We start from the raw sequence: 27,828 nt of genomic DNA on the forward strand, positions 1-27,828 counted from the left end.
GTACATGGTAGCTGCTCATTAAACACAGGGCAATAGACATGTGTGCTTCTGCAGGGGGATCTTCCAAGCCCCTGTCCCTCTGTGACATGGCCCCAAGACCTCAAGCCTACACTTCAACTCATAGGCTTTCTCAATTCAACTATTGCCCAGGCATCAGGGGAAAAAGATGAGGAAAGGCCTAGAAGGGTTTATGTGGTTCTCTCTGTATTCATACAGGCTCCATGTACATGAGAAAACAGGAGAAAAGGAGGGAGAAGCCTGGGGAGAGAGGCAGCAAGTCATGCAGAGGGCATTATGGGGAGATCTTGGCATGCCAGGTGAAGAGGCTCTAGGGTTGCATGAGATGCTAAAGAAGAAATGAAATGAACTGATAATCCACTTTCTGAAACCAAATTTCTCCATTCATCTCGAGATTGTATTGTTGCTTCAACGACTCCTAGCTACTAGCTGTGCTGTGTCTGAGGCATTTCACCCCAGCCAGCAGGTACAAGAAGCAGTAGCTTCATGAGAAGGTCTATACTCTCCAACTGGTAATTCTTGCTCCTTGGTACCAGGGGTACCAGTAAGATCTGGCTGCCATCACTTAGCTTCAGTCAGTGGCCTTCAGCTCCTCTTTGCAAAAGGTGAATTGTAAAAATTCTTAGGAGGCCCAGAGGCCTTTAGAAGGCAGAAACTGCCCCAATGTGACTTCGGCTGCATTTCCACACATATTTCTTAAAACCTTCCTGTGTGTTTAACACTATACTAGAAGCCATGGTGAATTTAAAAAACAAACACAAATAGCAGGTACATATCCCACCTTCCACCTGGGAGCCTGTGAGGATCTGGGAGCAGATCTTGCCCCTCTCACACAGAGCTGTGAGAAACAGCCTCTTCCTTGAGATTAGGCTCTGTCCTGGGATCTCTGCTTGTAGGGGTCACCATCTCTTCACCCATCACCCAGGCTCAGGGACTGTGCCACTCTCAGCATCCCCGATACCCACTTCATCCCTGGTCGGCTGGCTCTCCAGGCTCTGACTCACTTGCCTAAGCCCTAAACTGCCGCTTTGGGTGCTGCCCCAACTGTGAAAGCACACCCATTGCAAAATGTTCTTGTTTGCACTGGCCCCAGCCCTGGACCCCTCAACCCCCTGCAGCCCAACCTGTTGAAGTGAGAGAGCAAGGTTCTTGTCTCATGGAGTCCAAGAAAGGATCTTGCAGACATAGGAGGGCGAATAAAGTGATTGAGTTTTATTAAGTGAGGATACAGAGAAAGCTCTCAGGAGTGAGGGGGGTCCAGACTAGATTGCCACTGGGGGATTTTAGAGTTGGTCTTTTATTGAAAGCTAACCAGGAAACAATAAACCCTTTTAATATCTCTACTGATAACACCATTGAGTAAGGATTAGTGGTAACACCTTTAATGGCTCATTCCTTTTCTAGGGAATTCCTAGGGTCCAGGAATTTTTTTGTTGGTCACAAGTAGATGTTATAACAAGACCCCACCTTGACACCTGGGACTGGCTGATCTGTTTCCTTATCTCTGGCTTCCTATCACCTCTGCAAGTTTGGAATGTCTGAGCCTGATCCGGTGGCCCCCTAGCTATCTCTCCCTACCTAGCCCTGCCTGTCCCTTACTCACTGTTATACCACCCTGTGACCTGGCCCTGCAGAGGCTTATGCAAAACTCATATAGACGGGAGAGCTTGGGGTAGCCAGTGATGAACATGGGTGCCCTGGCGCAGAGGAGATAATGCACAGCCTTTGCATAGACCTGTCTTAATTCCTGTTCTCTTCCATCCTCCAAAATCATAACCAGTCAGTTAGCTAATGATTCAACAAACACTGAGCATCTACTATGTGCCAACACTAAGCAGGGGGGATTCCTAGAGGGAAAACTCTCAAATAGCTTGCAGTCAAGTGAGAAAGTAGACATGGCACAGCATGTGTGCCTGAAGTACTCGATAATCTTTCACTTGTCAGGGAGGTGAGGCAGGACGGGGCGGGGGGAGAAATTTTCAACTATGATGATATCTATATAAGCCATGATTCCCAAGAAAGCCCCCACAGCCACCAAATCCCCCTTTCTCTCACTCCTATCCACTAGGGGCTGCACACAGGTCAGCCTTTGCTATGAGGCCAGAACATTCCTCATTGGCTCTGCCAGAAATTACAAGAGGTGCCTTTTCATGCTAAGCGTGTCACCTCTGTGTTCCTCAGCACCCTTGAGCTCCTCACCATTGAATTATTGCAGGGATCATAAGCTCAAAAGCCCTGGGGCCTGGTGGACAAAGCTAACATTTATTGAACATCTACTTTGTGCCATGCACCATTTTGCCACATTATCCAGGTTATTTAACTCCTCTGATGTCCACAGCGGTCCTATGACACCAGGTCTATTCTTTCCCTCATTTTACTGTTGAGGAAACAGAACTTTCTGAGGTCAGGCAGCTAGTGAGTGAATGGAGGAAGGGCAGCCTTCAATCCTGGCGGGCCTCCCTAAGAAAGTAACACAACAGGTGGCGTGGGGGTATAGGGAAGATGTGCTGTGAAACTAGGAAGCCACAGATCAAACAAAATCTGGTCTCTGGTCACTGGTCACTGGTCACATCGACCTCAAGGGCTTCTAGTTTGCAGGCTCTGACATAGGTTTGCCCCTGTTGGGCAAAAATCTCATTTGGTTTCCACAGACCTTGTGCTAAACATTTAGAAGTAGTGCTACATGGGTAGACTAACTACTGAGTGTGTGTGTGTGTGTGTGTGTGTGTGTCTGGAGAGAGAGAGAAAGAGGGACAAAGAGAGAGAGAGATCCCTTTGAATTTGTGCCAACTGGAACTAGCTTTTGTTACCCTTGTGACCCCAGATTTGAAACCGGGATTAGTGCCAAATTTAAGAATATAGAAAGGAATAAAGTGTGTCTAGAGTAGGAAGAGGAGGCAGAAATTCACCAGCCTCCTCAAGTTTTCTTACACGATAACCTGCCCTCAGGGTCAACCATGGAAAACATCCTGTGAACGTCCCTGGGCCCAGCACATCATCAACCACCCCCAGCCCTGCCCTTTGCGCTTTTAAGTCATAATAGGCCAGGAGGTGTGGGACTGGAGAGAAAGGCCCCAGCCCTGAGGAACCCTTGCCTTGGGTCCAACAGCTCACTGGAATGGCAGGGTTAGAGCCCCAGGCAGGGAGAATTGCTGGGGAGGGTGGCCTATTTGAGTGTCACTGTGGTAACAGTGGGAGGCTGGAAGGCTCCAGATCTGGGCCACCTTGATTGGATTCTTTCTCTGAGCCAGCTGTCCTTTCTCTGAGCACCTGGAATCCCTTTATTCCCATCCTCACTGTTTTGAATCACCCTGCTCTCCCTGCAGATGCCAACCCCAATCACACTGTCCCTTAAGCCTTGCCTTCATCTCTCATGGAATGAACAGCTTCCTCCTTGCTGCTTTCAACACCACTCGTTTGCTTTTCTGCTTTGGACACTTAACTAGTCCTGCTTCGTGGTTCTTCTCTTATGCTTCTCCATTTCCCCAACAATAGATTCCTTGAATTCATGGTCTACATCTTTAGTGCAGCTTGGGATTCCTTAGCCAGGTAGTTAGCAGGTTTCTGCTTCTTAGGAGGCAGCATGATCTGGGAAAGCCTTAGAAAACAGAGAAGGTCCTCATGCACAGAGCTCTTCAACATACGTGCATAGTGCATTGAATTGAATTGTGTGCTGCTGTACTGAAGAGTGGAGACAGCAGTTCTTGGCCCCTGCAGCCTCAATCCTGTCAACACTACAGGCTCGGGGAAGGGAGAAAGAAGCTAGCAAAGGGAGTGGCTCCCTCAAGGAAGAAACAGGAAGAATTCTTTGCAGTAATAACAGTGATGTACAGAGTGAGTGTTACGCACACATACTCTACCCACTCGGCTCGGCAACCAGAAATTGCCAAATGAAATGATACCAATTCATAAACACCAAAAATGTGCCAGGAAGACATCTGACCAGGGCTTCTCAAGAACATGGTGGTGGGTCGTAACATCCAATATGGCACCCTGAGAGGTCAAGTGCAATCCCCATTTGGGCCCAACGATCTTTGGAAGAAAGCTCTCCCTGCTGTCATCTCTGTTTCTTGGCACTAATGGCCTAACTGGAGATTGAGAAATAGCCAGTCACCAAAAGAGGCCTGCAGAGTCTGCTGACACTCCAGAATGCCCAGGAGCATCTGTCATGGAAGCACATTCAGAGATCAGGCTGAAAGAGTTCTCTAGACCTAGAATATTGAAAATCCAATTGGTGGATTTTCTTCAGAGTATCTTCTTCCATCTGACCACAATGCCATGTGAGGACCCAGAAACCAGCATGGCAGAGAGGTGCACATACTGGTATTTGGGGGAAGAAGAATTACCACATCATCCCTGATCACCTTTGGGACCTTGGGTGTTTAACTTCAGCGAGACTGTTTTCTCGTCTATAAAAATGTCCATTCATTAATTCAGCAAATATTTTCCAAGAGCAAACATGTCCCAGATGCCACAATGGAAATAGATTCTGTCTAGAAAGGAAGAATGATAAAGTAAACAATTAGCCTAAAGCAAGTATGGGCTATGGTAGCAGTAGGAGGACAGTGAGGTGCAGGGCAGGGGCTGTCACCTAAATGAAGTCATGGAAGGTTTCCCAGGGAGAACCATATTTCACCAAGACTTAAAGGAATAAAAGCCAGGAGATTCAGTGGTAGTGGCTGGAGTGGGATGGGGGAGAGCTGAGGGTTCCAGAAAGAGAAGCTTTTGAGGCACCAAGGCAGGAGAGGGACCATAGCTCTCAGGGAGTCTGAGGGAATAAATGTCAGAAGCGACAAGTTCCTGTCATCTGTGACTTTGTAGGAGTTTGTGTAGTGAAGACAATACCACACTAGGAAACCAGAAGACTAAAACCCTGTGTACCCTTGACTGCTAACCATTTTGGCAATTTTCAACAAATTTTGAACACATTTCTGCTCTTTAGTTCATTCATCTGTGAAATAGGGCAAGAAATCCCTCCTCTCCTCACATTACTGTAGATTGAGTAAAGAAATGTTTGCAGGAGCCCTTAACAAATGACAATGAGTTATAAGTGCAGGGTCTTTGATTGGACTTCCCCTTATCATAAATACAAGCAAGCCCATTTGGGCATCAGTTCTGAGACTCGAAAAGTGATCACATTAGGATTTTATCCACCCCTCCCCCCCGCCCGCCCACATCCCCAAGGCATCACAAGATAAATAGTAGTTTCTTTCTGATGGGTTTGGTGATATTTCATTTCAGTTCATAATCAGATTTTGTAGAAGAAGGAAAGTATGCTCTTAGTAAAACTTTTTTTTTTTTTTAATTGTAGCGTTTGTGATTACTGAGCCTGGCTGTTTAGGGCAGACTGCCCGTGGGCCCAGGGGTGGCGGGCTGACTCACCCCCCAAAGTCATACTTTGAATGAGGGATCAGGTTAAGAGCGTGTGGCCTCTGAAACCCCTGACACTGCTATGTCTCCTCCATTTGCCAATTTTCAGGGCCTCCCTGGCACCCATTACACCAAACCTATCTGTGTTCAGTGTAATGGGTGCAGGCTCACCGACCCTGCCTGTGCCACCTCGTTCCCTGCTCTTCCTTCAGGGTGAGGGGGGCCTTCTTCACTGCACCCCAGCCCCAAACTCTGTATGTGCTGTTCTCTCACCTGCACTCTTGCTTCCCCCACCTTGCCAGCTCACCTCAACTTCCCTTTACCACCCAACTGTCCACCACCCTGCCCCGCCACGTGATGAAGTCCATGCGCAGGAGTCAGCACAGCCTCCCACCTCCCTTCAGACCCAAGCCAGCATTGATCTCTCTCTCTCCTAATAGTGTGTGCACTTTGGCATTCTCTGATATTTACTTGAGCCTCTAACTGCCTTTATTATTTTTGAAAATGATACTTGGAAGAGCATGTTCCGTTTATAAGGAACTCCTATGCATATTATGGTTTGACTTTCACAGCGAGGCTGCAGGGTGATATAGTCGGTGTGATTATTACCTTCCCAACTGGCAAGGGAGGGGCCAGCGGTTGGGGGGGCAGGGACTTACCTGTCACCTGGTAAATGTCACCTGGACATACCAGTGGTCTGTGTTCCATGACCTCTGCCAGGGTAGGAACCTCCGTACACTTCTCTGCCTCCCCCCCCAGCAGCAAGTCGATCACGTAGTAGTTACTTAACTAACATTTCTTTGAATGAAATCCGTGCATAACTTCAGGAAAAGTCACTCGAATGGCATATTATATTGATGGAGATATTTGCCCTTCCATCGGCTTCTTCAGATACAAAGAACAACAAAGCCTGTGGTATTGCTTTTATTATGGTGACCCAGTAAACAACGGAAGGGAGACACACACATTCCAGATAAACCTCCCCCACCCCCACCTGCGGTCATTCCCAGGACAGTCCCAAGTGCAGGTACACTCCCTCTGCTCCCACCAAGCCGCTGGGGCCCCAAGGCCTCCCGGCAAAGGATGGAATGTGCTTGTGAGAACTTGCTCAGCAGGGTGGACATGCTTGGCTAGCCCTTGAAAACTGGGGGTCATTTGGGCAAAAGGGGGATCCAGGCTGCTCAGTGCCCATGCACAGCCAGGTGAGAGAGCCACCCTGGTGGGAGTGGGGTGGGGTCCACCCATCCCTTGTGGGGTGGAGGCAGGAAGACCTTCCCCCCCCCCCCCCAGCGTGGGAGCAAATTTACCAGGAATTTCAGGCCACTTTCACTACCTGCCAAAATTGAAGCGTGGCATTTCTTGCTATGTCCCTACATCTGCCTGGAATGATATCGGTCGTGACTCTAAATGTTTTTACAGTTCCTAACACCTTAGGAGCACGTTCACATACACTGTCTGTTTTTGTTTTGTTTTGTTTTAAGATTTTATTTATTTATTCATGATAGACATACACACACAGAGAGAGAGAGAGAGAGGGAGGCAGAGACACAGGCAGAGGGAGAAGCAGGCTCCATGCAGGAGCCTGACATGGGACTCGATCCCGGGACCCCAGGTCCATGCCCTGGGCTGAAGGCAGGCGCTTAAACCGCCGAGCCACCCAGGCTGCCCACATTGTCTGTTTTGACCTAAGGACCCTAGGAGGACAGGTATTCACTACAAGTTATTCGTTTCCCTCAGAAGGTATGTTCATGTGATCAAACCTTCAGAATAGTTACCATGGGAACAAGAGAAAAGGCATTCCCCCAGCTCTGACCTCAATGTCCTTTCATGGAGGCAACACGTACCATCACTTTCTTGAATATTTGTCCAGTTTTTTCCACCATTTTAGAGATGAAGAAACTAAGGCCCAAAGCAATTGAATGACCATCCCAAAGATGCAGACTAAGTCACCAGTGAGAATTTGAGCTGACTTCCCATACCACAGCCCATGAGCTTCCCCTAACACTCACGGCTCTCCGTCTGACTTTCAGCCGAGAATTCAGCTCCTATGAAAGCTACAGGAGCATAAACAAATAAAACCAGACAGAAGTCAAGAACTGGAGCCCTGCCGGCTCTCCACTGAGGAGCAGAACTGCCTCCCCTATGAGGACCCCATGAGGACGTCTCCCTTCTCTCTGGCGGCTCTAAGCCAACTCCCATCCCTCGGACGCCCTCCTCCCTTCTTAACAGCAGAGGCAGGGCCACCCTTTCAGACTCTTGGCTCTATCAAAGTGTTTCCACATGATGTCCTACTTCTTCAAGACCCTTCTTGCTTTTTCAACCATCTGAGGGTTGGTCTGAGTTTAAAAAAAAAAAAAAAATGTGTTCTGGGCTGCTTATGCAAGATAAAGCCTAAAAGCTGGTGCAGAGCCTGCCAGAAGCCCAGCCCCAGGGCCACCCGTGGAGAGCTCAGAGACAAGGACTGAGCTCCACGGCCTTGCCCACCATCCCTCCACTCCCACATGTCCCATGTGCTTTCCAGAGGGTCTTCCATAAAGCTCTGAGGTCTCCAGTCAAGGATGGAGCAGAGGTGGTGGTGGGGGGAGGAGGGGGGGAGTAAGGAGGAGGGCTCAGTGAAGGGTGTGTGTGTGTGTGTGTGTGTGCGTGTGTGTGTGTATGTGTGCACAGTAGTATCAATCCCCAGCTTCAGTATTTTCTTACATTTTTTTCTAACAGGGGCTTAGGAATAGCAATCTATTTGCATGAAGGCACTCAAGCTGCATTTGATGACACTGAGAAAATGTCATCTGTATCAAAGGAAGAGGGTGCTATTTAAAGACTCATATATCCTCCACATTCACCAAAAATTATTTATCAAAACTATTTAAGAAGAAAAGAAAGAAAGGAAGGAAGGAAGGAAGGAAGGAAGGAAGGAAGGAAGGAAGGAAGGAACAAAGGAAGGAAGAAAGGAAAAGGAAAGAAAGAAAAAGAAAGAAAGAAAGAAAGAAAGAAAGAAAGAAAGAAAGAAAGAAAGAAAGAAAGAAAGAAAGACTGACTCTCAGGGTGCCTGTGTGGCTCAGTAGGTTAAGCATCTGCCTTTGGCTCAGGTCATGGTCTCAGGGTCCTGGGATCAAGCCCCATATCAGGCTCTCTGCTCAGCGGGGAGTCTGCTTCTCCCTCTCCCTCTCCCCTCCTCCCACCCCACTCATGCTCGGTGCTCTCTCTCTCTCTCTCTCTTTCTCTCTCTTAAATAGGATAAATAAAAATTTTTTTAAAGCTTTCCATATGACATTAGGGATGCAGATTAAAATCCACGCAGACAGGAAGTGAAGGTCCATCATCCAGGAGCATGAGCTGCTCTGCACACCCCGCCCTCCAGGCCAGAGCCTGTGGGCCAATGCCTGGCAAGCCTGAGATATTCCACACTGTGCATTCCACAGCAGTGAGTTATGATTGGAATGAGAGTATTTCTGCTTGTTCCCTCTATGATTCGGCCTTTATGTTTTCAGCCTTAATATTATGTTAAGGTAGCTTTTGGCTTTTAATTGTCCTGAACTTTTGTGACCTATCAAATGAAAGGAGGAAATTGAAAAGAAAAGAAAATCATATCTGAATTGCTTTTGAGTTGCAAAACTGTATATTTTTGCCACCCCATTAGTTTTCAACTCTTCCAGCCTATAAACTTCTCTTCCACTACCACTGAGAAAAATAAATCAGTCAGTCATCCAGGCCTGGCTGCAAAGTGGGAGAATGCTAACTTCTCTAATATTAAAGAGAATTACACAACTTTCGGTTTAAGGGCTATTTTTTAATTACCACCTGTGTGGGAGACCCCAATTCACACAAGTGCTTGATTGTCTTCTTGCTTTTTCAAAAAACATTCTCTCCTTCTGAGGGGATATGACGTTTGAGGACTTAAGGATCCCTTGTGTGGGTGGGTCAGCCACAGAGTGCTCCCTTTATTTGGGGAACAGAGAAGCCACCGCCCCTCCCTGACGGCTCCTAACTTAAAGATGACCTCAGACCCAAGCTCACACTTTCCCAAAATAAAACTCTACCTAGGCGCTTCACCACACCCACAAAAATTGGCTCCAGAATCTTTTACCAAAGAGTTTTGAAAAGTGAAAATGAGAGCTGTTGTAAGCCAGGTATTTCACGGTAACCATGGCTACAGGTTTTATTAGCACCAATACCAGGATGTGGTCGGATCAGATATATGCTGGCAGCAAACACGAATGTGAGTGGTGTCACTGTGTGTGCCCAGAAATTCTCCAAACTGGAAACAGAGCTCCTAATTGATGTGATTCATAAAGGATGGGGCGGGGGCGGAGGCAAGGAGCGCAGAGGGCTGCATTGGTAAAGGAAGCTCAGGGTTCTAATTTTAGCTTTAATTCAGCTTTCCAGTGTAATCCTCTAACGTACCACTACCTTGCATTTTGAGCGCAATTTCCCCCTTTCAGTATTCTTTCCCATCTTGCTGTTCTTCACAACAATCTTGAGAGATATCTGGGGCAGCTAATGGCCTCGTTTCTCAGATGAGGAGAAGGCTCAGAAAGCTTGCCTGGTTTGCTCAAGGCCACAGGGCTGGAGAACAACTGAATCAGGCCTGGAACTGGATCCTGTGACTCCTAGCTTCATATTGTCTCCACTGCACCCCTCTGCCAGCCTTTTGTGTTGTGCTCGGGACATTTTGATAGGCATTCATTCCTCTTGCAGACATCCCTTGTCTGTATTATGTCTGATTAGCCCAAGACCAAGATCAGTCAATCAAACTGGAGGTTACAGCTGGAGAGAGTGGCTTGCCTTTGCCTTTTGTCCTCATTTCTCCTTTTCAAGCCCCCTGTCTTACTCTCCCCCATGCACATTAGAGCGCAAAAAACAGGGAATGTGGCCCCTACCCCAGAGGGCGTTTGCAATCCAGGGGCTGCAGGCTTTAAATGCCTCCAGGTACAAGGTAGGGGGCAGGACTGGATGAGGCTGGCAGGGTGAGTACAAGGTGTGGGATGAGGGTTAAGGAGGGATCACAGGCCCTTCTAAAGCCCCAATAAATCATGTGGCTAGGTAGGAGGTTGTGTTGGTGGCCAAATTTGAGGGCTAGCTAAAAATTGATAATTTTACATGAAGTTAGAGGAGGGAAAAAAATAAAGTAGTAAAATAATAAAATAAAATAAAAGTGCCGGTGTTCAAAGGGATTTTTTGCCTTTGGGTCCCTGATACCTGCCATCATATGTGATACTGTATTTCTCTTCTTACATTTTTGGTCCTATTAAAATGTGAGCTCCTTGAGGTCACAGAAGACACCTTAATCAGTCAAGAGTGTATCCGTAGGGTATGGCACACGTGGCAGGCTTTCAGATGTTTGATGGGTGACTGATGTGGTGAACACCTCATCTAGTCACCTGAGAAGAGAGGGTCCAGAGATGGAAGTGGTCAGCTTCCTGAGAATGGCAGCTGTATGGCGAGTGCAGTGGTCACAGCAGGATCCTTGGGCTCAGATCCGACCAGAGTCAAAGCTCTTCTGACTATGGTAGCTCTCCAGCCTCAGGCAAATTACTTAATCTCCAAGAGACTCAGTTTCCTCATCTGTGCAACAGGGACAAAAGAGACCCACCTCTCAAACTGTTGAATGAGGCCATACCCATTAAAGCTTTGGCTACACACACAGAGTTGCAGCGCTTAGAATGCTACAAAGGGTGACTTTTTGATGCAACAGATTACTCCCTGTTTCTGTGAAAGGTGGTAAGACATTTTGCCAGCCCTCTGTTTTGAGGCTTTGGCCTCCTGACGTATCTATGTCAAAAGAAGCCAAAGAATCACAAGTGAGCATTCTAGCTAAATGAAGAGGGGAAAGTTGATCGTAGTGGACAAAACAAGGCGCCCCTGAGAAACTAGATCCCAGAGGTCAGGAGGGCTGAAAGAGGGAGGCGCGGCTGGAAGGGAACAGAAAGTAAGTCAGCAGGACGAAGGCAGACGTGTCTGCCCTGATTCCTTAGGAGTTGGCTAACTCTCCTCGTAAACCAGTTCAGGGACAAATTGATCAAACTCTGATTATAACAGGGGCGCCTGAGTGGCTCAGTGGGTTAAGTGTCTGCCTTCTGCTGATCAGGTCATGATCTCAGGGTCCTGGGATAGAGCCCCGAGTCACATCGGACTCCCTGCTCAGCTGGGAGTCTGCCTCTTTCTCTCCCTCTGCCCCTCACTTATGCTTTCTCTCCTGCTCTTTCTCAAATAAATAAAATCTTTAAGGTACCAACTGTGTGAAATGCACTTAGGTTGTATGCTTGACACCCATTATTGCTTATTATTGCTCCCAGCAATGCATTCATTCACTCATTCACTCATTCATCCACCCCACACGTACTCATTGCTGGCCCACTTTCGACCAGGCACTATGCTAGGTATTGAGTAGAAAATTATGTAGCACAGTGTATTAAAACTCCTACCCCTCTGAGAAATGTGCTAATATTTCTGTTTACAGAAGAAAAATCCAAATTCAAATTGCTTAAGTGAATGTTGTCCAGACTCCACACCAGTATGAGCAGAGGACAAGGTCCTTCATTGTTAGGGGGAGGAAAAATCAGGAAATTTCCTAATGATCTCAAAAAATGTCAATATGAGGAATTTGTTCACCTGCTAACAGGCTGCAGCTAGGATACTCACCCCCAAATAGTTGGAATTTTCAGAGAATCAGAGAGACAGAATGTCTAATTCTAAGGAGTGACTGAAAAAGACTAATTATGAGTGTACAGCATTGACCCTTTGGACAAGAGGGATGAGACAGAGCAAAGGGGAATAAAGGGATTAACAATTCCATCACAGAAAGCCAGAGGAGGCCCAAACGAAAACCTTTTTAAACTCTTGTCATTGTTCTTAAATTATTTTCTAATTATTTTCCTGGGATCATCTTTGAGTGGAGCGAGGTTGTCTTCTACCTCCCCTGTATTTCCTGGCATAGCTTAATTAATACTTGATTGATTGAAAGATTGACTCACTTGAACCTGGAGTGAAATGGAGCTTTTTAATTTTCTTTTCTGCTGAACCTGAAATGAAGCATATAGTAATTAGGAAAAGATCCCTTGTTATCAGAAAGTCCCAGCTACAATGAGCTCTTTGTAACTGAGCAAAAGGAAGGTAGGTGATAATATAGGAGCTGATAAAGCACAACCCCCGCTCCCTACTGTTTTCAGTGATATGGAATTTTCTTGATCATTATTTCCTCCTGAAATGACTTAGTTGGCTGGGAGATGTGGCCGGACTATGGGCTAAATGGTGGGTAATTGTCGTCACAGTCTGGCCACGGATGTGACTGATAGTCACGTTTCTGTGCGCTCTTCGTTGCCCAAGCTCTCTCTCCCTGAAGACCTGGGCTGACTGATTAACATTTTTTGGAGATATCTTTTCCTTCGGGACTCTTGGGTGAGTTGGCATGACTTCAGTCATCCAGCCAGCCACCTGCCAGATCCTGGACATCCAAACAGAATGAGAAAGGCAAGGGCTGTGTTCTCCTTGATCTCATCTCCAGTGCAGGAAGGTGGTCAATACACGTGTAAACTAAAGTGACCAAAGCATTATATTCAAATGGAAAATATAAGGGTGGAAAACACTGCAAAGGCAGTGAGACAGGATGCTCTGGGAGAGGTTGACTGGGGGCTGGGCTTCTTAGTTAAAAATGCCTCTTGGTGAGGTTATGTTTGAGTGGAAAAGCATTTGAGCTGAGTCCTGACTGTTATGAAGTAGTCCATCACAACAAGATCTGAGAACAGATGTATCAAAGGGACCAGCAAGGTCCTGAGGGGGTGGATAGTCCTGAAGTCAGGAATGACGTGGACACAGTGAGTGAGAAGAGGGCACAAGATGAGGTTAGAGAACTCAAGGCCAGACAAAGGAGCTGCTTGTGGGATCTGTTAAGGGTTTGGACTTCACTCTACAGGCCTTGGGAAGTCATGGAAAGCATGGTGGTGAGTGGAGGTGTGGGGGCAGGGCTGACATTGCCCGCCTCATGTGGGGAGAACAGCCTATGGAAAAGGAAGCAGGGGAGCAGATACTGGCTGGGAAGCTGTTGTTGTAAGCCAGGTGACCTAGCCTTGGAATGGAGAGACATGAATGGATTGGGAATCTATTTTGGAGACGGAGCTAATAGGACCAGCTGATGAGGTGAGGGTAGGGGTGAAGTAAAAGGGACTTCTTAATTTCCTGGCACTGCCATAGCTAAGCACAGGCTGGGTGGCCTAAACAGCAGAAATGGATCTGTCTCATATTGTTCTGGAGGCTAGAAATTTGAAATCAAGAGGTTGGCAAGGTCAGTTCCTTCTGAAGGCCATGAAGGAAGGATCCCAGGCCTCTCTCCTTGGCTCATAAATGGCCATCTTCTCCTTCTGTCTCTTCCCCTTCTCTTCCCTATGGGCATGTCTATTTCAATGTCCAAACTTCCCCTCTTTATGAAGGACATCAGTCATATTAGATTCTGGGCCCACTTGGCTCCAGCATGACTTCATCTTAACCAATGATATCTGCATCAATGTTGTGTCCAAATAAGGTTGCATGTGGAGGTACTGGGGGTTAGGACTGCCACATGAAAATGTGGGGGGAGGTGACCCAATTCCACCCTTAACTGGGGGAACCAAGGATACACTCAGTCTTCTGCTTAGTCTGAGCATTGAAAGAAATCATCCATTCATCAACTATTTATTAGCACCTATCGTGTGATAGGTGTTGAACGAGGGTGTCAGGTTATACAGTTGAGTAAGAATCACTGCCATGCAGAATCCTGCAGTGAGTGTGAGAGAAACAAGTCAACAAGTATGATATATAGTAATATATGTATATAAAGTATTAATGTATATGACTTTTAATACTTTTCTGTATTACCATTTTTCAGAGAAAACAAACCATTGTAATAGAGTAAGATAAAGACTATGGGAGGTTATTGGCTCTGTGAGAACTCAGAAGAGAGAGAAATCGATGTGGGGGAGCTTGGGTGTGGGGGGCCGAGAGTCCCAGAAGTCCTCCCAGAGGAGGATGGGGGACAAGGAATTCTCTCATGATTAGGCTGAGGGAGGAAGGTGAGAAGACATCCCAGGTAACTGGAACACCATGTGCCACAGCATGGCAATGGGACAGAGCAGGAACGTTCCAGAGAATTCTGGAAAATTTGGTCATAAGGGTGGTGGTGGGAGATGAGGCTGGGATAATAGAAGAGACCAGCTCATGAGTGATTTGTCCTCCTTACGAAGGAACTGATGATTATCATGTAAGTGATAAGGAGCTGAAGGGGGGCTGATCAGGGGACGTGACTACTTCTATACTTTAGAAAGATATGGAGGAAGGAGGAACTAGAAACCAGTTTGAGGGCTTGGACAAATGGGATCACAATGGCAACAAAGAGAAGGGCCCCTTTTTTGCCTCTCCACCCTCTGCCATCTGTACTCATGGCCAGAGCTGCCCAGCTTAAACTACACTTCACACTGGGTGCTCACAGGCTCCTGGACCCTGGCTGCCTCCTCTCCTAGGGTTAGCAGAGCCCTTTCCCCCTTCAGAGCCTTCACCCCACCATCTTGCCCCCTGGAAGGCCTAAGTTCTGCACATGACTGCATCCTTGCCATTTCTTCGGACCTCCATTCAAAGTCACCTCCACTCAGGCCAGGCCAGTTATTTCCTTCTAGCACTAACAACATACCTTGGTTTATTTGTTTGTACCCTTACTTGTTACCTACCTTCTCCTTCTGGAAAGTACATAGCTCAACCACATCTGTGTTATGCGTGACTGTACCTGCAGTGCATGGGACAGAACCTACATGGGCTAAGAGCTCATTAACAAGCTGCCAGAAGGAAAGAACAAGGGAGTGAGGAGAGGAAGGATGGTTTGGTGTTGGGGGTGAGGAAGGAGACTCATGTCCCACTCTGCCCAGTGAGGTAGGAATCCGTGGGTAGAGGGTGAATAGACTTGTATCCAAATCCTCATAATGCTGCTTCAACTAACACCTGTACATATTTTAATTCTGAAATGGTTGCTTTGGAAAATAATGATGAGTGGAATAATTTCTCCTTACTACAGGAAAACCAGAGAAAGGAGGGGGGAAATGCCTTTTAAAGGAGACCTATAGGGGTACATGGATGGCTCAGTCAGTTAAGTATCTGCCTTCAGCTCAGGTCGTGATCATAGAGTCCTGGGATCAGTCCCGTGTCAGGCTCCCTGCCTAGCAGAGAGCCTGCTCCTCCCTCTCCTTCTGCACGCCACGCTCCTGCTTGTGCTCTGTCAGATAAATTAATAAAACCTTACAAAAAAAAATAAATAAAGGAGACCTATATACTCAAAGTCATGACTTCAGAACCATCCCAATTCTAAAAAGGCATACAAAATCATTATCAGTTCAGGAGCTGAGGGATGTTTCTTCAGGCTAGCCTTTTTGTTTTGGGGTCAGATAATAAAGGCTCACTTGTATGGCCAGGCTCGGGTCTGAGAGGCTCTGCATCTACTGACTCACTTAGTTTTCACAACAGCCTACTGTTATCAAGTCCATTTAACAGATAAGAAAACTGAGTTCCAGGGGGAGAGGTGAAGTGATGTAGTCAGTGAGTGGCAGAGCCAGGATTCCAACACAGGGTGTTTGATCATAGTACCAGCACCCTTAAGCACTTGGCTAAACCTCTTTCTGGTCAGAGCTGCAAACTCTTTTGGAGAGTTGTTGACCTCATTGCATATGTTTTATAATCATTACCAACACTACCTTTTTGTCACCTGTGTTAATCAGAATAGGCTAACTGCTTTAGCAGAGAATCCTCAAAATCAGTGATTTTACCCACCAAAGGCTTATTTCTCACCTACTCCACTGTTCACCATGGTCAGTAGGGGTGCCCTGCTAGTAGTCATTCAGGAACGCTTTCTTCCGTGCCATTTAGGGAGCCTTGGAGTCCTCCACTGGGTCCAGCCAGCCAGTGAGAAAGCAGAGTGAACCGGCAGGTCTTGGAACAGATTTCAAGAGCCAGGCCCATGTTCCCATGGCCAGAACCCAGTCACATGGCCCCACAGAGATTTAAGGGGACTGAGGAGGATAGCCTACTCTGTGTCCAGGATGAGGCTATGGTGGGCATCTTACCAAGAGCTGCCTCAGTGCTTTAATTTAAAAGACTTTTGTAAGGGGAACCTTGGCAGGAGGGGGTGCTGGGAGTTAGAAGATATTGATTCTGCCCCTGACTCTACCAGTTGTCAGCTCTCTGACCTCTAGCAAATTACCACCTCTTGGGTTCCAGATTTTCCTTACCAATAAGGTGAGCGTACCCAACCAAATGACCCATATCTGGATTCTTCCAATTCAGAATGTCTATATGATAAAGCATCGTTTTCTTATTTTTAATAATCACAGTGCCTTAATCATTTTTATATTGATGACTTCTGTGTGCCTTTGTTCAAAGTTGCAGCCATAATTATAGCATTGATTCTGAGGGAAAATACTATCTATTTTCTTCTAATACTCAATATTTAGTTACACACGATAAATGTATACACTGGGGGAGGACAAAGGCCTCCAACTTTGCATCAGAACTAGTTACTTGAAGCAATTAATTACACCGGGGAAAATGCAAATACCTATTTCATTGTGCTTGGAACCGCATTTAAAGTTATAAACACAGTATTCCACAAGCAGATTATTGCTGTGATCCGACCATTTTTGTACCAAACAGTACTTACATCTATTAGAGGGCATCTGAGCATGCCAGGTTTGCAAGGTGAGAAGCATCAAGAAAATATATATCCAGAACGGCAGAGTTAATAACTACCGACTGAGATTTCACTCCGTGCCCCCACTGCCGGAGCATCTTGGTTTCTGAAGTGTGTGACATTATTGTAACCATAGGGATTTTGCAAGGACTGCAGGGGCAAGGTTTGGGCAGGCAGGGTTGGAGAGGCCTGGGGCTGAATAAGATGTTCTGAACCGCCAGGAGAAATGGCAGGGAGTCTGGTAAAGACTGATGAGATTCCTATTACTAAAAATAAAATATAAAATAAAATAAAATAAGCCAGACTTGGAGACCTGACTGGGGACCAGGGCTGGAAGAGAAAGAGCAGAGCACAGCCCAGGGACACCTCCTCATGCCCCCTGCCTGAGAGCTCTCCCACCACATTCCCTGGAGAACACCCAAGTCAGGCCACTTGTCCCACCCTGTGCCAACCACCCTCACCTTCAGCCCTCTTGTATTCTCCTTGAAACACTGTAATCATGTTTTCCACTCCTGCCCCCCACCAACCTGTCGTCTCACCTCAGTGACCCTGTCCTTTACAGAACACAGATTGGTTATGTGTCCTCATTGCTTCACGCCCATGGCTTCTGTAGCACACACCAGCCACTAACACGGCTTCCAAGCCCTGTGGGTGTGGGGCTGCCTGCCTCGTGGGCCTCACGTCACCCCGCTGCCTCCCCCACTCACTGCCACTGCATTTAGCCACACTGTCAGCTTCACATCCTCTTTAGAAGAAGCAGTGGGTCCAATTGTTCGTCTGAGAATAGGCACAGAACACACCTTTCCCTGTGTTTCTAGACTTTTGGGGGACACTTTATAATGTATTAACAACTGAACTCATTGCTTCCAATTTAGAGGCACTTTATCTGAAAAGGTATCAGAGCATTGAAGAAAAACCTAACATGCATATTAGTTGAAAATGCTTTAAATAAGTTTATTCTACATTTCAAGGCTTTTCAGACACCCTGACTGTGTCTTTGTTTTTGTAATTGACCATGTTTTTATAATTCACATCCCACTCTGAGCCTGCCCCACCTCCTTGGTGGGCATTACTCACTCGGTAGCCTCATGGGCTTCTTTTCTGTCACATTTTCCATATTATACTTTAACACTTGTCTGTGAGATTCTCTGATGAGTCTGCTTCCCACCCTAGACTTTGAGCACCAAAAGGACAGGAACCCGGTCTGCTGGTTCCTGGCTACCCAGGACCCAACGCTATTCCCAGAATATAAGAGATGCTCCAGGGCAGCCCCGGTGGCCCAGTAGTTTAGTGCCACCTTCAGCTTGGGGTGTGATCCTGGAGACCCTGGGATCGAGTTCCATGTCGGGCTCCCTGCACGGAGCCTGCTTCTCCCTCTGCCTGTGTCTCTGCCTCTCTCTCTCTCTCTGTCTGTGTGTGTGTGTGTGTGTGTGTGTGTGTGTGTGTGTCTGTCTGTCATGAATAAATAAATAAAATCTTAAAACAAAAAAAAAAGAGATGCTCCATAAATAGCCATTGAAGAAATGATCGAACAGACACCTGTCCTGATTATAATTTCCCTTTCATTTTTTTCCTGTGACCCTGTCCTGGCCAAACTGCTTATTCTTTCCCCTATGCTGTTCTAATGTCCCTTTACATAGAACTTGACCACAGGACTCATCACACTATACTTCTCCTTTTTTTATTTTCTCTCCTCTTCACTCAACTGAAAAGTGCTTAGGGCTAGTTACATAGTAGATGTTCAATGAATGTTTGCTGCATTGAACTGTGACCTCCAGGACCATAGTCTAGGCCCAGATGCCCTGACTACACAAGAGCAAGAAGTAATGCTGAAGGAGGGCACTATCCTCTGTACACAAAGACAGACCTCTTCCCCACCTCCTTTCACCCACAATCCATTCCTTTATTCAACACAAGGCTTCTGTGCTTATTCCACAACGTACTTATACAACAGTTTTTAAACCTGATAATTATTCAGAAACACTTGGGCTGTTTGTTACAAACATGAATTCCAGAGCCCACCCTAGACCTACTGAATCAGGGTCTTCAGGAGCTGGGCTCAGGAATCTGAATGTAACTAACTCTCCGGGTGACTCTTAAGCAGCCAGCCTGGCCAGAAGTCTATCCTTGGGTGAAGGGAGACAGCAGCACAGTGATAACCACAGCATAAAGTAAAAAAATTCAATGAAATCATTGGAGGAAAGGCCAAGGGGAGGTCTTTACTGCCAACTTTCAATTGTAAGATGCCCCCCCCCCCCATGCATTGCCTGAAGTCTGCAGCTAGAGCAGAGGAGTCTTTGAAGGTTCTGAGAGAGCTGAACCTCCCACCTCAGCCCACCCCTATAAGGCAAAAGATTTGGACCATTTGGAGGTCACTGTGGAGTTGCTCTTAGGGATTTTTAACTGGGAACCATCATGATCTTTATCATGAACATTTCTAGAAAGCATTTACTATCCCACAGATGGTATTCTACAGCTTTACATGTATTATTTCATCTAATACGAACAAAGAGAGACAAGTAGCGTGTCCCACCCCCTGCTGAGGAGCTCCAGGAGGAAAATCAGTCCAAGGGCCAGCCTGGCCAACTCCTACCAACTCTGGAGCAGCTCTTAGCTTTCAGGGATGGATAGACCTCTCTGTGGAAGGACCCATCCCTGTACACTTTCAGGGATCCCAAAGGCTGGGAGGAAGGCTAGGTGGGCCCACAGAGGTCTAGGTGTTCTCCCTAGGCCTTACTTTATGAGTTCAACAATCCTCCAGACACCAACAGATGTCCCCCAAGTGACTCTAATCCAGCCCTGTTGCTGGATGCCAGAGTCTAGAATTACAGCCACAGACCCGCGGACCAGCCATAAGCAGCAAGGTTACCTGTGAAGTTCTCTTCATTTGAATGGAGTGGGGGCCCAGGGTTCTTTGGTGGTGAGATTAGGTTTAGAGGTAAGGGAGGGGGAAGGAAAGCTCAAGGCTTGAATTAGTCCATTACTATCTGGAGGTAACCCACTATTTCATAGATTGTTTTATAGTATTTTACACCTTATAAAATACATTAAATGTATTGAGCTCTTTTAATCCTCACAACATCATTACAAGGGAAGCTCATTAGCTTCATTTTGTAGCTGAGGTTTGGTAACTCACCAAGGTTACAAAGGTTGGTCCAGGGCTCAAACCCAGGTCTTCTGGCTCTGGGGTCATTGTTATCGATCAACACTTTCTACAGGGACAGATTGAAGCCTCCTGGAAGAAAGAATGAATGAATGATTCTCTCCCCAGTCAGATACCACAGGAAGATATAAAGATGAGTAACTTCTGGTTTTAAGGTGACTGAAAATAACTTTTCCCCTCCTCTCTTTCCTCACATCCACCCCCATAACAACGATCAAACAATCAAGCTTGGTTGGCACCTATTATTGGTTTTATAGGAATAGACTAATTATCTTTCAAATGGTGTCAGCAATACTTGAGATCCAGAAAAATGATGGGGTCTCCCAGAGAGTATCCCCTAAGGCCCAAAGTGTGGCTCCTTTTACAAAACATTCTGTGGAAGCTCTAACTTTTAATTCATACCACCAAGGAGGTATTTGATTGTTTCCTGGAAATGCTAACAATGCGAGGCTCATAAATACTAATGAAACAGTATAGATTAGCAGAGCTCAGCAAGTAACCTGGGGGGCCTAGAAGAGAATTCTTAGATTAAAAAATATAAAGAATACCTTCTTAATTGAATTTTCCCCCGACTGGGTTCCCAAACGTTAATGAATACTCTCCTTGGCTATATGAAGAGTAGATTCAAATAAGTACCTTCAGGAATCCAAAAGTGAATTATTGACTTAGCTTTAGCTTAAAAAGAAATCTATTTATTCAAAGGCTATTTTAGGTGTCATGAGATAGAAGAGTTTGAGACAAAGGTTGGGAAGGGTAAAAAGGCCTGGGACACTGAGATAAACACATAATTCAAATGCATGCTTCTATTTCAGCTACTAAGCAAACTACGTTGAAATTTGCTTATTATTTTTGTCTTTTACAACATGATCCCTCAATAATAATAACTTCTGAAATATACAATGCTCCATATCTTTGTCCTTCATCACTGAATCCGAACACCTAACACAGCATGTGCCACACATGTTAGGTGCTCAATAAATGTTTGTTAAATGGATAAAGAGCTCTCATAAAACATTTCCAGAGCTGTTCTCACCCTTTTATCTTTTCTTGAAGGGCATCCTCCTATTACAAAGTCCCAAAATAAACACAAACCCTATGGAGGCCCTCTCTACCCTGACTACAACCTACAGTCCACTCTCCCACCCTGAGCCCCAGGCTCACCAGAAGGCACCCTGTTTTCCTGCCATGTTCTTGAAGTTTCTCTGTTTAGAACCTTTGCACATCCTTTTACCCATGTTTCTCTGTCAAGATCCTGCTCATCTTTCAAGGTCCTCTGTAGATGGCTCTACCTTCATGAAAACTGCCTTAATATTCTCCAAGGTCTCAAAGCCCTTTCTCTCTCTCCGTGGCAGAACCCAAAAGTGGGCCCTGATGCATTTATGCTGCCTGTAGGGACCAGTGTGACATCTGGCAAGAATAATTTGTCAACAAATGTGGTGGTGGTATCTAATTTGAGTCATAGAAATGCAGTACAATGAGCATTTGGTCTCAGGAGAGTATATGTGTGGATGATCAAATTAGTGAAAACCACCCAAATCTTCCCTCAACAGAGTGGGAAAATCCCTTCAGATGGGCCAAAAAAAAAAAATATGGGGCCAAACAAGGGCTGAAGTAAAAGCAAAGGCGATGGCAAAGTAAGGAGGAAAATCCATAGAGACAAGTGTGTGAAAAAGAGCAAGACAGTGCAGTGGCCTTGATGGAGTGGGGGCCGGGGGGGGGGGGTGTCACAGAATACCCAAGGGTATTTTTTTCTCAACAAAGAAGTTGTGGGCTTGATGGTGTATGAGCAGATCCATGGCATGTGATGTTCCCAGGGCCTCAGAAGGGCTCAGGCAAAGCCTCTGGCAGGGGGATGTGACTTCTCAGAACATTTTCTTTGATGCGTGTTAAGTTCAGGCAGTCATATGCTTTCTATAAACCTCCACTTGAGCAGGACTAAATTTTTATTGTATGTGTATCTTCATGCATTTGTGAAGTATCTAACAATGGAAAATAAATCACTTTGCAGTCTCTTTCCACAACAGATTAGGATAAACATTTAAGTCAATCTGGGGGATAGCCACATATTGTAAGAGTCTATAAATCCTGGGCTACTTGCCAAAATGGTTAATTCTACACAAAGGAATAGGAGGCCCAGAGCAACACCGATGAGGGGCTCACCCCTTGGGGATCTGAAGCCGCACTTCCCAGAATCAGTAAGGCCAGCTCTTTCACTCATTTGCTGTGTGACCTCCACCTCTGTGTTCACCTGTAAGATGAAGGAAATAACCGTACCTGCTTCATTAGGTTGTAATGAAATGAGATGAGTCAATTGGTGTGAAGAGCCTAGAATGGTGACTGGCATATCAGTGCCATAGTATAGCATTACTTCATTTTCACGGACCCGATGGCACAGTAGTATCTACCCATTTATACAGTTGCATAAATTGTATAGATAATGTTGTAAGTGTGTGAGTCCACATGCCAGCAGACTAGGGCTGAGTTCAGATGGACCTTGGATGAACACACAAGTACATGCTACTCAAGGAACTAGACTTCTGAGGATAACTCCTGAGTTTAACACATGACCCAGGAGGGGCCACACATTTAATGTTCCAGTGCAGGACAACAGAATGAAGCCTGGACGTCACAATGATTGTGAACCCAGGCCTCCCAGCCATTCTTCTCCATAGACAATGCAACGTGTTGCTTGCTTTAAAAATATAATTCATGTGAAAGTGATTAGAAAAGTATCAAGTAAAATACAAAAATAAAGTAATGTTGCCATCCTTGTTCTTCTGATTGCCCAGCAGCCTTGGAAGAGCAATTGATCCATTGTCCCAAACTCCGGGACAATTTCATCACCTCTCTGTGTAGCCTTAGACATGTCACCTCCCCACTCTGGGCCTCAGATTCTTAATCTTTAAGTGTAAGGTCTCCAGCCTGAAAATCAATGAGTCTTTGATCTCTGGGTCCCAGGCAATGTCTGTATCAGAAGGTCTCTTGAATTTCCTTGACATGCTGCCCTCCTAGTCTTGTTTAGTCTGAGGAACCTGGGGATTCCAGAACCAAAGGAGCCTATAAGACCTCACACTCGATAGCTGAGGCCCAAGATACATGCAGAGAGGTAGAGGGGATACCAGTGGAAGAAGGGCCACTCTGTATAAGCAACCAACAGCCCTGGCTGTAAATTGAGCTCAAGATGGCAGTAGGGACCCCATCCAATTTTCCAAACACCATTGCCGAGGAGCATGCAAGACTCCTTTTCCACTGCAAAGAACAGGAACATGCAAGAAAGGAGACTTGGGAATATTTGATTGAGGGACAAAAAGCAGAGATGAGGCTGATGAGGGAAAGGAAGGTAGAAACAGAGGGAACCAGCAAATGGTGCCCCACTGCAAAGCTCGGTGAGTCTTCATTGGGCACAGGAGTGGGCACAGGATGTGAAGAGGGAGGAGATGGAGCAGGGAAGAGAATGTGAAGACAGGGGTGAGAGGGGAGGAGGACTGCTGACCTCTTACCCTAGGGGAGGTCCAAGCGCCCTATGAGAGGCAGCAAGGCTTAGACATTTCATCTTGTGCTTGAGCTTTAGTAAGTATTGAAAATGTCAAGTTGTGTTCATAGAAAGTCAGATCAGCTGTCCTTTGAGGAGTATGTGTTCAACACTTATCAGGTGAGCTGCAGGGAGAAAATATTGAGAATTGCTCTGGTAGCATCACCAACACCTACCCAGAACCCTGAATCCACATTTCATTCATTTATCCAACAATTTCTGAGCACCGACTACATGCCAGGTCTGATACACTATTAATTCTTATACCCTAAGCCCTATGTAGTAGTACAAGATTTAGTACTTACTTAAACGCATGCATCTATTTTGTTTATTGGGTTTCAATACCATTTCCGTGAACTCCAGAAATCTTCCATTCCCTTCCTTTTCCTAAGCCTAAAAAATGTGATGTCGTTAATAATCATAGAACATCCCCGCTGCATTTCTCCTGAATTGTCTGTTTTTCTCTCTTCAGCTGCTAATAGTGGCATGTCCACACCCAAAGCTGGAAGAGGAATAAGTTACAAGTGGACAAGCCTGCATCCTCTTGAACCCAGGACTCGCTAGTGAGCTGAGAGTTTCCCCAGTCTAGCCAAGCACCATGGAGAAAATTAGCTCCTTCTTCAATATCATTTGGGACACCATCTTGACCAAACACCAAGAGGGCCTCTTCAACACCATCTGCCTGGGCATCCTCTTGGGGCTGCCACTACTAGTGGTCATCACGTTCCTCTTCATCTGTTGCCATTGCTGCTGGAGCCGGCCAGGCAAGAGTGGCCAACAGCCGCAGCAAAATAAGGGGAAGAAGAGGAGGAAGAAGAAGAAGAAGGCTGAAGAAGATCTCTGGATCTCTGCACAGCCCAAGCTTCTCCAGATGGAAAAGAGGCCATCACTACCTGTCTAGTTAGGCAGGAAGCAGAGGCGTCCTCCCTCAGGGGCTAAGCCACCTTCCAACTATACACAGAGGAACTAACCAAGGAACAAATCTCAGGCTAAATGCCCCCACGGAGGACAGCCCAGGAAGAACATGGACAATTCTTGGGTACTGTCATGGCAGCTATGTGTCCAATAGCAATGCTCTTTGCCACAGACTCAGGCATGTTTTCTACCTATCTCTAGCAAGCTCCCTATGCAAAAGCACAAGGAACAGTTGTCCATATATCTTGACATGTCTTCCAAATACACACACATGCACACCATGCACGCATAAGCACCCACATACACACACGCATGCAAAATCAGGCAACAGGTACCTAAGCAAATATATTTTGTTCATTAAATGGTCATTGAATATCTACTTTGTGCCAGTACATTATATGCACTCCCCAAAAACGTCTCCATGTCTCCAGGAAGGCCTGGCCACATTCAGGCGCATATGCACAATTATATAATCAGGCAAGGTACCTATGCACTGTCTACCATATACCACTCAGGTTAGAGATACGTGCTTTCCTGTTCCTATTCCTACATAACCTTTTACTGGAAATCCTCATATTTGGACATTCCAGCAACCTGGTACAGTTCCCATCCTGGTATATTGATACAGCCACATCTGTATTTCTCATCTGGGAATTCCTGTGTTTCTCATCTGGGAGGAAAAGTTTTAAGTGAGAACCATCAAAATTCATCAAAAGCTATTATCTTGCAGCTCATGACAAGATCCCCATTTCCACTGATAAGTATCTAATGTTGTCTAAGACCTCTCTTTGAGATGCTACCCCCACCCCAGAACCACTCAACAAGGTGCCCTTCTCCAAGCACAAACAGCTGTTGGTTGTGACTTCTAGAATGTTCTGGAAACCAGGCATACTCTATTCACTTTGGCAAAACAGTTGGACCTGTGCAATGTATGTTTTACAGATGGGAAAAGGATGCTACACCTGAGCTAGGGATCTCCTATGTAACCAAAAAAGCTTTTCACTGTGGAAGGAATTAAGGCAATTTCTCGAATAGTCTCACAGAAGGTACACTGGAAACACTTTTGTAAGGTTGCAATGGATGCATGGTATGTTGCAGATGGGTTGCAGAAGCTATGGAGTTTAAATGAAAGTAGAGTGAAGCTATATAGAAGTTAATTCATATTTATCTTGAAGCTCAGGCAAGTGCCTTGCACACAGTAGGTACTCAGAACTGTCTGTGGATGCTGTTGGATAGGCAATGATGTCAACGGTAAACGTGTAATACCTCGCCAATCCCCCCAAGTGCCCTTCTTTTCTGAGCCCACTAATTGCTGCAGTGGATGGAAGGTGGGTATTGAATGCTACCCAGAGGCTGCGTGCAGAAGCAACAGTCAGGTTGGCGCGGGGGCCCTGAGATCCATGATGACAGGTACACTAGGTCTGCAGGGAGTTGAGGAGAGTGTCTCCCCAGTAGGCTGAGGTGGGGAGGCCAAGTTAATCCACTTATATGATGAATTGGTTGGTATTTTGATTGTATTGTGACCATATTACAAAGATGGAGAATTCCTAAATTGGGAGCAGATTGTGCCCTGAAAGGTCATTTGCAAATCTGCTGGGTAACTCTCTGGAAATATTTCCCCACGAAAGCTGTTCTAGGTGGCAGTAAAATTGCAATTTAATTAACAGTGTAGCTAAACTTTGATAGCTATAGTAGCAAAAAATGAAATTCTGCAAGATTGTGTCCATGGAAAAATGTTCTCTGCTCACTGGGCTGCCTGGTGCTCACCTGCCCTCCAGGTATGCTCTAAGCCTGAGGAGGGCAGCTGTCTGGTAATGACTGCAGCACCAAGGTTTTCTAACAGGTGACCCTGTGAGTCATAATTCAGGCCTTCACATATTTTAGAACGAGTCACATCTACCTTCTCACATCAAGTGGCCCCAAGTGCCCTGGGCACTCAGACTCCCTACTTGTAAACCCCTTTAACCAGAGAAAGAAGCACTTTCTGATTCTCTGTCCCCTTGTACGTGGACAGCCTGTCATGGAGCATCTAGCCATCCCCTTCCCATCACAGGATGACTGCTCATCACCCACACCACATGCACGTGCCTCCCCACACCTGCCTCTGCCTGCTGAGATGAGCTGCCCCTCCAGTCTCCAACTCTCAAGCCCCCTCAAATGGATGAGTTGAGGGAGACGCAGAGCTGATGGCTGAGACTGGGTGTCAGATGTGATCTAGGAGAGAGGATCACTCCGATTGGGGACCACACAAGTAACATGGTTGCCATGGCAACCGGCTGCTAGTTTGAATTAAGACGGCAGTCAGTTGTCATTGCCATGACAAGACCTCCGTCTCCAAGTGCCTTGCCCTGCTGTCTCCTAATCAAATGGATTTGAACTACCTCCAGGCATGAAACACCCAGAAACTCACTTCTCCATTGCTTCCACGGTCTAGGACTCAGGAGACCCAGATGCTGAGTGAAGCTTATGTTTTCTCTGCCCCAACCTCCTCCACCAGGGTTTCCCCAACACTGCCCAGTGTGCCGTTGGCCCCCAAACTTATGTTGAATAAATGAGTCCATGAAAGGACCCCAAGGCCATCATTTGGATCTATTCCCTGTTCTTCCCACTCATCCTTGTCTTTCTCCCCCATGTTTTCTTTTTATTCCTGCTTGTCCCCACAGCCCCATCCCAGGGCCAGCCCTTTCTTTATTCCTCTTCACTATTACTCCTTCTCCCCAGCCTCTGCCCCAGAACTGCCACTGGCAGCCAGGGGTGCCTCAGGACCGGAGCCTGCTTGGCCCATCTTGCAGAGTTTAAGCTAATGGAGGACAAAAAGAACGATAAAGAAGAGGCTTCCTAAACCAGCCTAGGCTTGGGGAGGAACCCCCAGGCCAAGATCTGAACAGATCCAGTCAAGCTCAGCCACCATTAGAGGAGGACTTCTCCCCACTGCTCATTGTATTTGCTTTTTTAGTTCTTGGGGAAAGGAGGTGGGGGTGGGGTGGGGTATGTAGAAAAGAGGCAGTCATCTTTTCTAGAAGAGTATAAATGGTCCATGCTGTATAGTATTTGTCAGTATTTTTTTTTCTGGAAGATTCAAACACATGCAAAAGAAAAATCTATTTAAATAAAATACTTTGAAAATAAAAA

At 46.2% G+C, this 27,828-nt stretch overlaps 1 protein-coding gene across 3 annotated transcripts in view; it reads left to right on the plus strand.

Moving 5' to 3' along the window:
* The window catches only part of KIAA0040 (uncharacterized protein KIAA0040 homolog), a 36,862-nt gene extending 9,034 nt beyond the window's left edge, over positions 1-27,828 (plus strand). For all 3 annotated transcript variants that reach the window (XM_038542434.1, XM_038542432.1, XM_038542433.1), the window contains exon 2: positions 24,254-27,828. In XM_038542434.1, coding sequence (XP_038398362.1) covers positions 24,380-24,682 — 303 coding nt within the window. In that variant the 5' untranslated portion in view covers positions 24,254-24,379 and the 3' untranslated portion in view covers positions 24,683-27,828. The remainder of the gene's footprint in view (positions 1-24,253) is intronic.

The sequence above is a fragment of the Canis lupus genome, chromosome 7 (genome assembly GCF_011100685.1).
Source record: "Canis lupus familiaris isolate Mischka breed German Shepherd chromosome 7, alternate assembly UU_Cfam_GSD_1.0, whole genome shotgun sequence".
NCBI lineage: Eukaryota > Metazoa > Chordata > Mammalia > Carnivora > Canidae > Canis > Canis lupus.